The sequence below is a fragment of the Pelophylax lessonae genome (genome assembly GCF_965119305.1).
Source record: "Pelophylax lessonae genome assembly, chromosome: 7".
NCBI classification, from domain to species: Eukaryota; Metazoa; Chordata; class Amphibia; order Anura; family Ranidae; genus Pelophylax; species Pelophylax lessonae.
The window spans coordinates 233960226-233974557 of record NC_138774.1 but is presented as its reverse complement, the minus strand read 5'-3'; the positions used below and the strand labels follow the sequence as shown (position 1 = coordinate 233974557).

Genomic DNA, 14332 nt, shown 5'->3' with positions numbered 1-14332 from the left:
AGACCTAATGCTCGCATGCAAGTCCGCAGAGGGGACAGATTGCTGGATAACAGCAAACGAATCATCCCCCTGCAACTTTTGCAGCTTGCCCGGGGGAAGAAAAACCCTTGCAGAAGTGGAGCCCAGAGTCAGGCTCAGATAATCCAGCTTAAAGGATTGTACCAGGGCAGATTTTTTTTTTTAAAATTGATGTTCCAACCGAACTCTTGCAGAGCCCGTACAGTGATTGTCAAGTCACCCAGCAGGGCTGAAAGAGTCTGCTCTTAAGAGGAGATCGTCCAGGTACCCCAGTACCGTAATCTCCCGTTGTCACAGTAATGCCAATACTGGAGCCAACACTTTGGTGAAAACCCTAGGGGTGGAGGTGAGACAAAAGGATAACGCCACAAATTGATAATGCTTCTCTCCTACAGTAAAGCGAAGAAAACGCTGTGTCCAGCGTCAATGGGGATGTGTAACTAGGCGTCCTTGATATTAATGGAGGCCAAAAAGTGTCCTTGGTATAGAGGCGCCACTACCGTGCAAATGGACTCCATTTAAAACTTCTGTACCCGCACAAAGCGGTTCAGAGCCTTGAGGTCCAGGATTGGATGTACTTTGCTTTCTTTTCTTGGCACAGTGAACAGGTTTGAATAGAACCCCTGAAAGTGTTCCCGAGAAGGAACCAGCACAATCACCCCTTGCGACAGCTGATCTCGTACTGCCTATCGCAGATCACTTAACCGATCTGGAGATAAGCGTAGATTGGACGGAAAGAACCTGTGATGGTGAGGACCAGAATTCGATCTTGTAACTCGATATGATCAGTTCGTGGACCCATTTGTCCTGAATCAAGGAAGTCTGTGGTTTCGGAAAGAAGCGAAGATGTCCCCCTACCCCAGGAGGGTGTCCCTTCATGCAGAAGGGGATTTGCCTGCAGGTCTGGATTTGCCCATTCTCGGCTTACCCGACCATGTCTTCTTGGACCCCCCAGAAGACCTAAATGGCTTTGATCCTGTCTCCTGCATGCTGGAGGCAGGAAAGGACCGGCTGTGGGCTATTAAATAAGGCCCCCAGTCTATTACGCAGTGGCTTGCTTTTGGCGGATTGAGGAAGAAGAGTACTCTTCCCACCTATGAGTCCTTTGATTAACTCATCCAATGAGGAATAAAACAAATGGTCTCCCGAAAAGGGGATATCTGATAGAGCCTTTTTTGAAGCTTGATCTGCAGACCACCTTTTTAGCCACACCATGCGTCTAATAGCTACCCCCACCACGGACACTCTGGCTACAAGGGGGGCCGCATCTAGCGACGCATCACATATAAATAGTAGGGCTTGGACCATTTGGTCCGTTAGCTCGGCCAAGCCCGGAGAGAGCTGTTCTGTTTCTAAATCACTTTTTAGTAACTTTGCCCATTCCGTTATGGTCTGGGACAGCAGAGTGATCACCAAGATCGGGTTAAGTATTGAGCCCACTATAACGTGTAAATGGCAGGACAGTGACTCAATCATTCTATCCACAGGGTCTGTAAAAACTGGGGACTCCTCGACCGGGACCACAATAGATTTGTTCAGTCTGGTAATCGGATGGTCCACCTTCGGTGGTACAGTCCATCTTGTGGACACAGTCAGCGAATGGGTAGCACCTTTAAAACGCTTTGGCACCAATAACATGTGTTTGATGCGCCCCCACAGTTTGACAATTTCTCAAAAATTTCCGGACAAGGGTAAACCGTGGCTGACTTCTGGGATTTGCGGGTGCCAGAAAAAGACACCTGCGTCCCTGATGCTGCAGAATCATCCACCATTTTTAGAGTTTTCTGCAATGACACTAAGTGCCTCCACCAGCACGTTTTTCCCGTGCGGCTGCAGACAAGGATATGTTGTCCTCGTCATCAGAGTGTGATGACGCAGAACCCTTAGGGTAACCTGCGTCCACGTCAGCCATATCTACCTCAGAATCTGAGGATAAAGAAGAGGCAGGGGACAGCATAGGGCGCTTTTTACTAGTGGTATTTTTGAAAACCATATCCACTTCTACCACTAAATTTTCCAAAACTGCTGTAAAAGGCAGACATGGAAAGCGACCCGGAGGTCCCAGCAACCGCAAGGAGGGAATCAGTAGGTGAAATTTGTTCCTGGGACTCCATTATGAACCCTGAAATAACAGTGTCACTTTAAGAAAACTGCAAAAAATTGGACAGCACCGCTGCACCAACGGTACTACAAGTCCGAGCCACTAGCACTGCTGCTAGCAAGGCGAGCGAGGAAAACCTACAGGGACCCCAATATACATACAACGAATCGATATGGAGAACAGAATCGTTCTGCTATGTAGAAAAAACTATCTTCACAGGAAGAGTAAAAACTGGGTCGTTCACTAGAGTAAAGGCCCAGCTGATTCCTGCTGTCCAGCGTTGGCCGCCCAATGCATTCCTATGGGGAAACCACAAAAACATGGCCGCCCATGCATTTCAATTGTGAAATCTGCAAAATGAGGCTGAACGATTCTACAGCAAAATGGCGGCCCCCACTGTGCGCCATGCAATCTCCAGGACCCCCTAAGGGGCCCAAACGATAAGTGGCATTGGGGGGGTCCCCAGCAAGGAACCCCACCAGGATTAACCACCCCCCCCTCCCCCAGCGGATACGCTATAGCGGTCTCGGAAGGTCCACGAAATAAAGTAGCAGAGCAACCGACTTTCCCAGGGAAGGGACCACGTCCACCCTGAGACCGCCAGAGTTATGGGGGGACACTACTCCCCATACAGCCGATATCGGGTGGGCACCACTCCGGACAGACTGCCTCTGCACTCGGGGTGGGGGTGCCAACAGCCGTATGCTGAGACTCAGGACGAACCAGGTCGTGTGCATCCCGGCGAGGTGTTTCACTCGCAGGCCAGCCCCCATCCACCGGGGCTCTGTCGCGGCGAGTCCTAGCGATGGGCTATAACCTGCACACGCTCGCTGGCCAGGCTGGGAGACCTTAAGGATCTAGAATATCCAGTCCGAAACCAAGTCAGGGAGGGGACTGCCCCATAGGCATGGTAAAGATTTTTCCCTCCTAGTGTCCTACTCCTGTAGGGGGCAGCATAACTCAATGGTCAAGAAGAATATGGAGCTGCGTCTGTCAAGGAACGATAGACATATATCCTTTTATGTTGTCAGTGCTGCCAGCCGTTTCTTTCCACATCTCCCTGGAATCTCTGCATGATTTTCAGCTTCTCCTCTACGGTTTACTTTAAATTTCTAAGAAATATCAATCTCATGGTACCTTACTGCATGCAACCTGTGATGCCTGTACTGGCTGCCTTCTAAAACGCCTCCTTCACGGCACCTCTGTAGCCCGCAAGGCAGGCTCTGTGAAATGTTTGACACTTCAGTGCCTATTCATGGAGCACTAACATATCGCAGAATTCAAGATTTGAAATCACTGAAATAGGATGTGGAAACTAATAAAGGATTTTACATTTTAATCAGATTCGCATTTACTGACTAGACCATATTGAACATAAAAATTTTGTGGACTTCAGGCTACAGCATAATTGTGAGATTTTAACACGTTAGAATTGCCAGTGTTGATATTTGTCCCAGAGGTGCTAGAGGTCCAGCAGATTTTATTCATCTAAAAAAGTGCTGCCCAAAACTTCAGATATTGGCAGGAGGTGTCCCTTATATCCTTCTTATACTCAACTACTCTGCTAGATCCTAGACTGTCTCTTCTCAATATCTTTCATGACTCTATAGTAACTGACGAGGCAGTAGTATCTATAATTTGATTGCTTTACATGGCCCAGAAATCCACTGCCCAAAATTGAATGTCCTCTAACAAACCGACTGTAAAAGTGAAAAACTAGGTTAATCTGGTAATTTCCCCAAGAAAACCTCATATCAACATAGGAATTGTACCCGAAAATTGGATAGATTGTGATCCACTTAGGCTAGTGGTTCATGGTCTGGCACCATTCCACATGATTTCTGACAGGTTATTCTCCATCTGAGCACTGAGTAAACACACTCTTGGCAATGTGTTCTTGGAGTGCTCTTTTTGCAACACAAAGCGTATGTAGCCCTTAAGCATTATGGTCCATTTGTGCAAGTTAAGGTAATTTAGGATGTGGTTTTTCAGATAGTTACAGGTTCATGTTCATACAGTGTACCTTCTCTACTGGGAAAAAATGTAAAGTTACATCCATCAAGTAATTTATTACAGTGCTCTTTGCTTTGTTACCAAGCGAGCCAGGGTCTGTTGATTATGGTAGTCCGTATAGTTACATAGTAGGTGAGGTTGAATAAAGACAATAGTCCATCCAGTTCAACCCGTGTAGGTGTGTGTGGACGTATTCATTTCCCATACCCCTGAATGTTGTGATCTTTGAGATGTACTTCTAAGAGTCTTTTAAAAGTAGCCATACACCCCGCAGTTTCCACCATTTGTGGAAGAGAGTTACAAAATCTTACTAGCTTACGGAAGCTGCTTCTAATCTGTTTGGATTACCTAAACCAGGGGTAATGAATTAAAATTCAAGGAGGTCTGGTCGCTAAAATTTTCTTTGGGCCGAGGTTCGAATCTGAAGTCTGTGCTATGACTCAGAAAGATGGGAAAAACAAAAACGTGTTCAACAGCGTAGCTCTTCACATAAAATATGCCCATTTGAGTGCCCCTTAACATAAAATATGCCCATTTGAGTGCCGCTTAACATAAAATATGCCCATTTGAGTGCCCCTTAACATAAAATATGCCCATTTGAGTGCCCCTTAAGATAAAATGTGTCCATCAGTGTGACCCTTAGCATGAAATAAGGGGCACGCTGATGGGCACAATTTTAAGGGGCACTCTGATGGGCACATTTTATGTTAGGGGGCATGCTGATGGGCACATTTTATGTTAGGGGGCACGCTGATGGGCACATTTTATGTTAGGGGGCACGCTGATGGGCACATTTTATGTTAGGGGCACACTGATGGGCACATTTTATGTTAGGGGCACATTTTATGTTAGGGGCACACTGATGGGCAAAACAAAAACGTGTCCATCAGCATTGCTCTCAACATTAAATATGCTCATTAGAGTGCCCCTTAACATAAAATTTGCCCATCAGCGTGACCCTGACGGGTCCGGGCGGAAGCATTGTGCGTGCCGCTCCTGGGCCGCATTTAATGACGGCTGACCTAAACCATCACTGTATGCCTGTGTACCTCTCTTAGTTTGTTGTGTGTAAAGTACCGCTAATGCGGCTGAGAGAAAAAAAAAAAAAAAAAAAAAAAAAAACACACCTTAGTGTCAAATCTACACACATTAACTGGCTTTCAGATCCATCAGAACTGATTGTTTCCATACAGACAGTAACAAGATCAGTTGGGAGCATATTAAATGCAAGTCAGGAGGTCAACTGCACCAGTCAAAGAATTTTAAAAGATCCCAGAAGAGCCTCAGACTGATGAAAAGAAAGCTGCGTTTGCCCACTGTCTAAAATCACAACAATAACCCCATGTAAGTGCTGAATGAACCCAATGGGTAATGGGCGATGACAACAATAGTTACCATAAAAATGGTCCAACACCCTTTTTGTAGAGATCTTATAAAAACCTTTATCAAAGGACAAATCCAAAATAATTTTACTGTGAATAAGAATGGCAAGCCTAATACAAGGACCCCAAATCTGCGATTTACACCTAAAAGAGTAGGGATGACTCACCGAAAAAGTCTTAACCGACTCACTGTTTGAAACATAGGACCAGCAAGGTAAGTGCGGAGGTACAGGTGGCCGTGCTGTACTTCCAAGCGGTGTAGAGGGTGATGGAAGGGTGTCCCAGTGAGTTAGGGAGGACGAAGGTCAGACTCACATGGTGCAAGATGCAAGAGGGAGGGGCAAATGAAGAATGTATCGGTCATGGTGTCACCATGGTCGGTCGTGACAAGCCGGAGGGCCCAACCGCGACGGACGCACAGCGAAGCTTGAACCACTAATGGAAAGCAGATGAAAAAAGGGGAGCAGCAGAAGGGAAATGCAGCTGTCATCTGTTGTCCTGACAACGCATTTCAGGCGGGGCCCTTCAGATGATCTCACAGAAATCGCAGACGGCAACTCCTGGTAGTATTGATGTCACATCCGGCTCTCCTCCTGCTGTTCGTCCACTGTGGATGGGCCTTCCGGCTTGTCATGCCTGACCATGGTGACACCCAAACCATACTCTCTTCTTTTGCCTCTCTTCTGTCTGGTAGCATGCGAGTCTGGCCGTCATCCTCCGTAACTCACTGGGACACCCTTCCATCATCCTCTCCACGACTTGAAGTACAGCACGGCCACCTGTACTTATGCGCCGCCCTGCCTGGTCCCATGTATCCAACAGTGAGTTGGTTGAGAATTTTTCTGAGAGTCATACCTACCCTTTTAGGTGTAAATCACAGATTTGCGGACCTTGCATAAGGCTTGCCATTGTTTTATTCACAGTCACATTATTTTGGAATTGTCCTTTAAACGTTTTTATACCATATCTAAAAAAAATGGTGTTGCACCATTTGTGATAACTGTTGTCATCACCCATTGGGTTCATTCAGCGCTTGCATGTGGTTATTATTGTTGTGACTTTACTTATTGAGCACCCATCCTGGTGCATCATTTCCACATAGCTGCACTATGACCCCATGTGCAAACTGTTCCCCATTATGGAGGGGGTGCATGTCATGGTAATTTAGCGCCAAACTACTTTTTGTATTTTAAGGCTCCATTCACACCTGGGCGTTTTTCAGCCCCAAAAACGCTAAACAAAAAAAAAAAACGTTCCAAAACGCGCAACAAGTAAAACCCCATTCATTTAAAAGGCCCCTGTTCACATCTGAGCGTTTTGCAAAACGCCTGTAGCTGGAAAAAGTACATTAGCATCTTTTTGGGCTGATTACCAGCGTTTTTGATAGATGTCAATGCATGCCTCCAAAAATGCCTGAAAAAAAACGCCTGAAAATCGCGGTAAAAAAACGCGGTAAAACGCTACGCTCAAGTGTAAATGCAGCCTTAGTGATTTGCCCACTGACACAGACCAACATACTGGCCACTGTGGCCTTGCATTGTGTTGACGAGATCGCTCTGGATATATTTAGGACATAAGATTTAGTCAGAAATCACTGACTGGTGTATTTCATCTGCTTCAAGTTGCTTTTATATGCCCATAGACTGTATGGGGAGAGAAGCAGTTCTGAAGTGAGCAAAAGGAATTTTGACGTACCCTTTTCATTTCTTTGGAGGACAGAGCAGGGTTAATTCTTAGAACCTGGGATGTATGTTGCTACCTTCAGGTGATTGGACATTGGCAAAAGCTTTGATTGGAACCGCTATGAGTGCACCAATATTTCCTCATCCACTCCATGAGGCTGGATTTAGCAGGGGGTTCAAATAGTCAGCAGTTGGTTTGAAAACATAAGCAGATAAAACAGGTGGTGGACTTGCAACGATTGAAAAACCGACGCTAGATGCTGTAAAAAACCTAGGAAGCCCAACAAGAAGCCCTAGCAAGGAATTACCTGACAAGCAGCCATAGATGACAGTCCTAATCCCATCCATAAGGCAAATGGTAAATGCTTTACATGCCTTCTAGACAGGACAAGTGGAGGCAGAATGACAATCCCAAGAAAGGAGGAGGCCCTCAAGGAAGCAAGGCCAAACTACAGCTGTCAGGGTTAACAGAAAGGAAGGTTTTGTTCTTGCAGAGGATGTTCTAAAGGAGTAAACCCTCTGAGCACAAATGGAGGACCGTGCATGGACAACAGCACAGCAACATGGGCACAGAAAGCCGAGACAGACAGCAAAGAGCAATTTCTTTTAAAAGAGTACACAAAGTCAAGGTGTTCGAGAATATGAAAGGCGTAAACAAGACCTACAAAGTACCAAGGGCTAGGTGTTTGTCCTCATTTGTTTTCCTGCAACTTTATCCGCTGGAAATTACCAAGCTGCTTGGAATTACCCTTGCTACTAACTAAACCATCCATTGCAACACTTACCATGGTGAGCACTGAACGCAGGATCCAGTTGCCAAAGCAAACATTGCAGGCCAGACTTGTCATTTGTAGGTACGGTTTCCGAGATGTACTTCGAGAGAAATCAATCTGGAAACTGCTAATGACCCAAAAAGAGAAAGAGCCTAAAGACAGTAGCAAAAAACTGGCCAGTGTCCATTCACCTGAAGGTAGCATGAAATAACCCCACGGTGTAAGAAACCAGATAGAGCTATGATTAAGCAGTAAGAGTGACATGCGTTAGCTGGTGATGCTGTTGCTACAATAAAGTTGATTTTAACCAGACATGCAGCCAACCAGAATTTTCTTTGCATTCTGTGTCCTGTACTAAAGGAGTAATAGGTTCTTAATCATGTTTCTCACCTGCTTTTGATATTCTGCTAGAAGTTAGCAAAGTACCAACACTGAAGAGGGACTGGAGGAAAAAAAAAAATAAAGGCCACCAGAGGGAAAAGGACTACTCACTAAGTTAGCTTCTCATGCCATAACCTTCAGCATGAAGTACAATGAGCAGCACAGTAGTGACCTCATTTCTCACTTCAAATCTCCTGAGACTAGCATGTAGAGGCACCAGTGATTTAGATCTCATATTGCAGATATACAGCTATGAGGTTGTAAGCACAGGTGTGCTTCAGCACCCTTAGGGCTCTTTCACACTATCCATCCGGACGGACTCCGTTTATCTCAGCGAGGGATCGATCCGCCGATCCCCCACTGAGCATGAGGATGACAGCTGTGTCTCCACGCTGTGTGCGGAGACACAGCTGTCAGTTCCCCATACATCTCTATGGGGGAATCGGATGGGAACGATCCCATCCGATTCGCTGGACGGATGGAAAATAGGGTTTCCATCCGTCCAGATTTGACGGATCGGATGACAGAGGACATATCTCCGCTGACATCCGATGCCCCATAGGGATGCATGGGGGGACCGTTCAGATCCGCCAAAAAAACGGACAAGCAGATCTGAACGGTCCGCCTGTGTGAAAGGGGTCTTACAAACCAGCAAGGTTAGGTACTAATTTTTCAGAAGAAACTTCAGACAAAAATGTATTTTAGAGTACTGGTTTGGCACAATAAACCTTTTGCAATAATTCCCAGAAACCTGGCAAATCTTCCATTTTCAAGTTCAGTTGTCCTTTAACATCTTGCTGACCGCCCACCATAGTATTACTGTGGCAGGGCGGCTCGGCTGCGCAAAATCACATAGTACTTCGTGATTTCGTGCACGAGGTTTCAGCGGCGTACGTGCACCGCCGGAACCGCGCTCCCGTTATAGCGGTCGCCGCCGGCCTCCCACATTTGTCAGATAAAATGACATAAGACCCGCATGCTTATGTAAACAAAGCAGGCAAGTCTGTCAGACAGAGGGAGAGATCAGAAGTTTCAACTAAGTTGAAACCCCGATCTGCAGCAGTTCTTGGCTCTGAGGAAGAGGGGTTCGCCTTCGAAACGTGTCAACCTAGCCACAGCAGCTTCATGCGATTCGCTGCATGCCATCCAGCATTACGCAGTGCCTGGCTACCTTGGAGACTTTATTGATGCATTGATTTGTCGATATGAGCGTATTTTCACACCATTTTTGTGAGTATATTTTATGCATTTTATTATTTTAATAAATATTTTTAGTGGTAATGCACTAGGTCGGTGCGCCACTCTTGTTATCCTTAACCCCTTCTCTGCCAGTGTCATTTATACAGTAATAGTGCATAATATTTAGCACTGATTACTGTATTAACGTCACTGGTCCCCAAAGTGTCAAAAATGTCAGTTAGGGGCCCGATCTGTCCGCCCCAATGTTGCAGTCCCGCTAAAAATCGCTGATCACTGCCATTACTAATAAAAACAAAAAAACAAACAATTGAAAAAATCCATCTCGTAGTTTGTAAACGCTATAACTTTTGTGAAAACCAATAAAATATGCTTTCTGTGATTTTTTTTTTTATCAAAAATATGTAACAGAAAACAAATTTGCTGCCCCAAACTGATAAAAAAAAATAGATTTTTTTTAATCGGGAATGGTTTATAGCAGGAAGTAAAAAATGTGGCGTTTTTTTTTTCTTCAAAAAGTCGCTCTTTTTGTTTATAGTGCAAAATCTAAAAACCGCAGAGATGATCAAATACCAACAAAAGAAAGCTCTATTTGTGAGAAAAAAAAAGAACATCAATTGTATTTGGGAACTGCGTCGCACGACCGCATAATTTTTTGTTAAAATAACGCAGTGCCGAATCACAAGAAATGGCCTGGTCATTAAGGGGATAAAACCTTCCGGAGCTGAAGTGGTTAAAGTGCATTTCTCAAATTTTAAAATCATACATTTGCATGTTGAGTGTCAATTATTTCAAGCATACTTTTACTCATCTATATGATCTTGAATTTTGAAAATATACTTTTTGAGCATTCAATGTCTTGAATTATGCCCAGTAAATATGCACTGCCTGTGTGAGTTCTAGGTGGCAAAGTCAGTACCAGAAACACCACCTCATGTCTGCCTCCAGACAGCAAAGTATTGTGGGGCAAGTAGTCCTAAGAAAGCAAAAGTAAACCAAAGGAATAAGCAGAGAATCACAACATGAAAGACAATTCAAGGTTATATCAGATTGTTAGGAAGGAGGAAAAAAATAAAAATAAAAATCATAACACGTATTGCTATTACAACGCTGATGTTATAAAATTAAAGTGTATGTGGTGACTATATATTCATTTTAAGTCAAAGTAAGTCACTGCCAAAGTTCTAAATTATGTACAGCAACTTGTCTGGTATAATAAGCAATGACAAAGAAAAAAAAGACAAGAATTTCAGCTCATACCTGCCAATTTCTCTTCCTTTTGCTTGATATCAGTCTCCTTGCCTTCTTCCAAAGTCTTCTCCAGTTCTTGGCCATTTCCGTTTTTGCCACCTTTGATTAGACGTGGAACACGCAACAGAGTAAGCATTACTGGTCGTCTATTTCCAGTTTCTTCATTTACCTGTGGAAAACACACATCTTACTAACACTGTTTAACATCAAAAAGTCACAAAATATTGTGTTCCATAGTTACAGTAAATGTATGTGTGTATATATATATATATATATATATATATATATATATATATATATATATATATATATATATATATATATATACACACACACACAATTTTTGTAAAATGTCTTCACCAATGGGTATTGACCTCTTATCCACAGGAGCAAGCTAGGCATAAGACTTGTTAAAACAAAGCAATTTACATAGACACACCTGTAGGGGGCTGTCCCTTTGGTCCAATACCCCCCTGCTATCAGCCATCCCAGTTCAGTTTGGTAGCAAGCAGTTAGAATCCATAAAACCCCAAAAGAGGGGCGTGGGCGGCGACTGTCAGAGGACTCAGAAAAAGGAATTTTATGTTAAGATTTTACAGTAAGATTTAACATAAATTCCTTTTTTTCTTACGTCCTCTGACAGTCACTGCCCACTCATACAGTCTTCACCAATGGGATGTCCCAAAGCAGTGTAGACCTGAGGGGTGGGAAGCGCAACCGTCACAAAGGCAACGCAGCACCCAAGTCAGAGAAAGGAACCTTATCTGAACAGAAAGGTAACTTCTCTGGGTAACAAAGAAAGGCTCAACTGGAGCAACAACCCAGGAAAGCAAATAAACAAGGGGAAAACAACCCCAACAGCCAGGGAACGGTAAAAAGCCAGGGCCCCCTCAAGGCACTGCCGCACACAGAACTTAGGGGCCAAAAGAGGCATCTGCAGATGCCAGAACATCAAGTTTGTAAAATTTTGAGAAGGTGTGAACGGACGACCAAGTTGCAGCCTTGCACACCTGGGCCACCAAAGCCGGATGTCGGAAAGCCCAGGACGCACTCACCGCTCTGGTAGAGTGCGCCTTGACAGGAAAGGGCGGTACCCGTTCCTTAATCGGATAGGCCTGACCAATCGTCCGTTTGATCCATCTGGAAATGGTTGCCGGCCGCAAACGCAGCCGTACCCTTCCAAGGTCCCTCAGGAAGGACAAAAAGAAAATCCGACTCCCGAAAGGATTCAGTGGACAACAGGTAAACCCTGATCGCCCGGACAACATCGAAGGAATGAAAGGCAAACTTCTTAGGAAGCTTAGGATTCCCACACAGCGAAGGTAGGACAATGTCCTCGTTAAGGTGAAAATCAGAAACCACGTTAGGAAGGAAAGATTGGTTAGGTCGCAAGACCACCTTATCCCTATGAACCACCAGGTAAGGGGAGCGGCAAGACAGGGCCGCCAACTCCGACACTCTGCGGGCAGAAGTGATCGCCACCAGAAAGGCAACCTTTCGTGACAGCAGAGGTAAAGAAATTTCCCTGATGTTTTCAAAGGGAGGACGTTGCAAAACAGACAGAACCAAGTTCAAGTCCCAAGGAGATAAAGGCGCCCTCTGAGGAGGAGCCAAATGACGCACTCCCTGAATAAAAGGTGCGTATCAAAGAATTAGCAGCTAAGGGGCGCTGGAAAAGGATAGCCAGTGCAGATAACTGTCCCTTAATCGTGGTCAACGCAAAGCGCTGGTGCACACCAGTTTGCAGGAAGGCCAACACCCTCGCCACTGAAAAGGAACGAGGGGGGATGTCCCTGGATTCACACCAGGCAAAATAAGCCTTCCAAGTACGGTAATAGATCTTACCAGACGAGGCCTTCCTAGCCTTAAGCAGGGTAGGAATGACCTCCGATGAGAGACCCCTGTCTCTCAGGACCTGGCTTTCAACAGCCATGCCGTTAAAGCCAGCGACTGAAAAGCAGGATGGAAGATCGGCCCCTGGGACAGCAGATCGTCCGTAACGGGAGCCGACATGGAGGCTCGACGACCAGTTGTATGATGTCCACGTACCAAGACCGACGGTGCCAGTCCGGGGCCACCAGAATCACCAATTTTGGTTCCGAGACCAACCTGCGAAGGAACCTGGATAACAACTGAATCAGGGGAAAGGCATAAATCAGGCGAAACTGATGCCAAGGCACCACCAGCGCATCCGAGGTGTCTGCCAGAGGATTGCGCGTTCTTGCCATGAACTTTCCCACCTTGTTTAGCCGAGATGCGAACAGATCCACATCTGGGGTTCCCCATCTCGCACACAGCATCTGAAACACCTCCGGGTGTAGGGACCATTCTCCCTGGTCCAGGGTCCGGCAGCTCAGATAGTCGGCCTGCCAATTCTCCGCACCTGGAATGTGAACTGCTGAAATCGCCGGGACATGCGTCTCGGCCAAAGACAGAATGCTGGTCACTTCCTCACCCGCCCGGGCACTCTTGGTGCCCCCTTGGTGATTGATGTAAGCCACCGCAGTGGCGTTGTCCGTCTGCACCCACACAGGGCGGCCCGAAGTTGATCTGACCAACGAAACAAGCACAGTCTGATCGCTCGCAGTTCCAATATGTTGATCGGTAGGGAGGATTCCTCCTCCGACCAAGTGCCCTGGGCAGACAGAACGCCCAGAACGCCACCCCAGCCCGAGAGGCTGTCATCCGTGGTGATCACCGTCCACAATAAGGGGCGGAGGGACTTGCCTTCCGTCAAAGCCGGGGACTGGAGCCACCAGAGAAGACTCTCCCTGACGTGGCGACTCAGAGATATCCTCTTTTCCAAGGATTGAAGAAGCCTGTCCGATCTGGCCAGGATCTCCACTTGAAGAGATCGCGTGTGGAACTGTGCAAATTGAATTGCCCGAAGGCTGACACCATCAACCCCAGGGACCGCATGCAGGCCCGGAGTGACGAGGAATCCTTGTCCCGGAGGGACCTGACCTCGTCCGGAGCTTGTCCTCCGGCAGAAAAACCTTTGCTTGGGCAGAGTCCAGGACCATTCCCAGGTAAGGGAGACGAACAGAAGGGGACAAGGTCGACTTCTGAAAGTTGATGGTCCACACAAACTCCCGGAGCGTCTGAACGGTAGATGACAGATCGCGCAATAGGCTCGGACTGGCACTCGATCTTAACAGGAGATCGTCCAGATATCCCAAGATCGCAATCCCCTGCGCTAGCAACAGGGCCAGAACAAGAGCCAGCACTTTGGTAAAGAACCTTGGAGTCGAAGCGAGACCGAAAGGCAACGCCACAAACTGATAGTGGGCCTCCGCGATTGCGAATCGGAGAAACCTCTGATGACCCTCGAATATGGGGATGTGTAAATACGCATACTTGAGGTCGATGGAAGCCAGGAAATCTCCCGGACTTAAAGAGGCCACCACCGAACGGAGGGATTCCATGCGGAACTTTTGAACCCGCACAAAGCGGTTCAGAGCTTTCAAGTCCAGAATTGGACGTACCTTGCCCTCCTTCCTAGGCACAGTGAACAGATTTGAATAAAACCCCCGA

At 46.2% G+C, this 14332-nt stretch overlaps 1 protein-coding gene across 1 annotated transcript in view; it reads right to left on the bottom strand.

The window, feature by feature from the left end:
- Window positions 1–14332, bottom strand: part of HUWE1 (HECT, UBA and WWE domain containing E3 ubiquitin protein ligase 1) — a 484118-nt gene that overhangs the window by 263079 nt on the left and 206707 nt on the right. The window contains exon 39 of the mRNA XM_082264230.1: window positions 10808–10967. Coding sequence (XP_082120356.1) covers window positions 10808–10967 — 160 coding nt within the window. The remainder of the gene's footprint in view (window positions 1–10807; window positions 10968–14332) is intronic.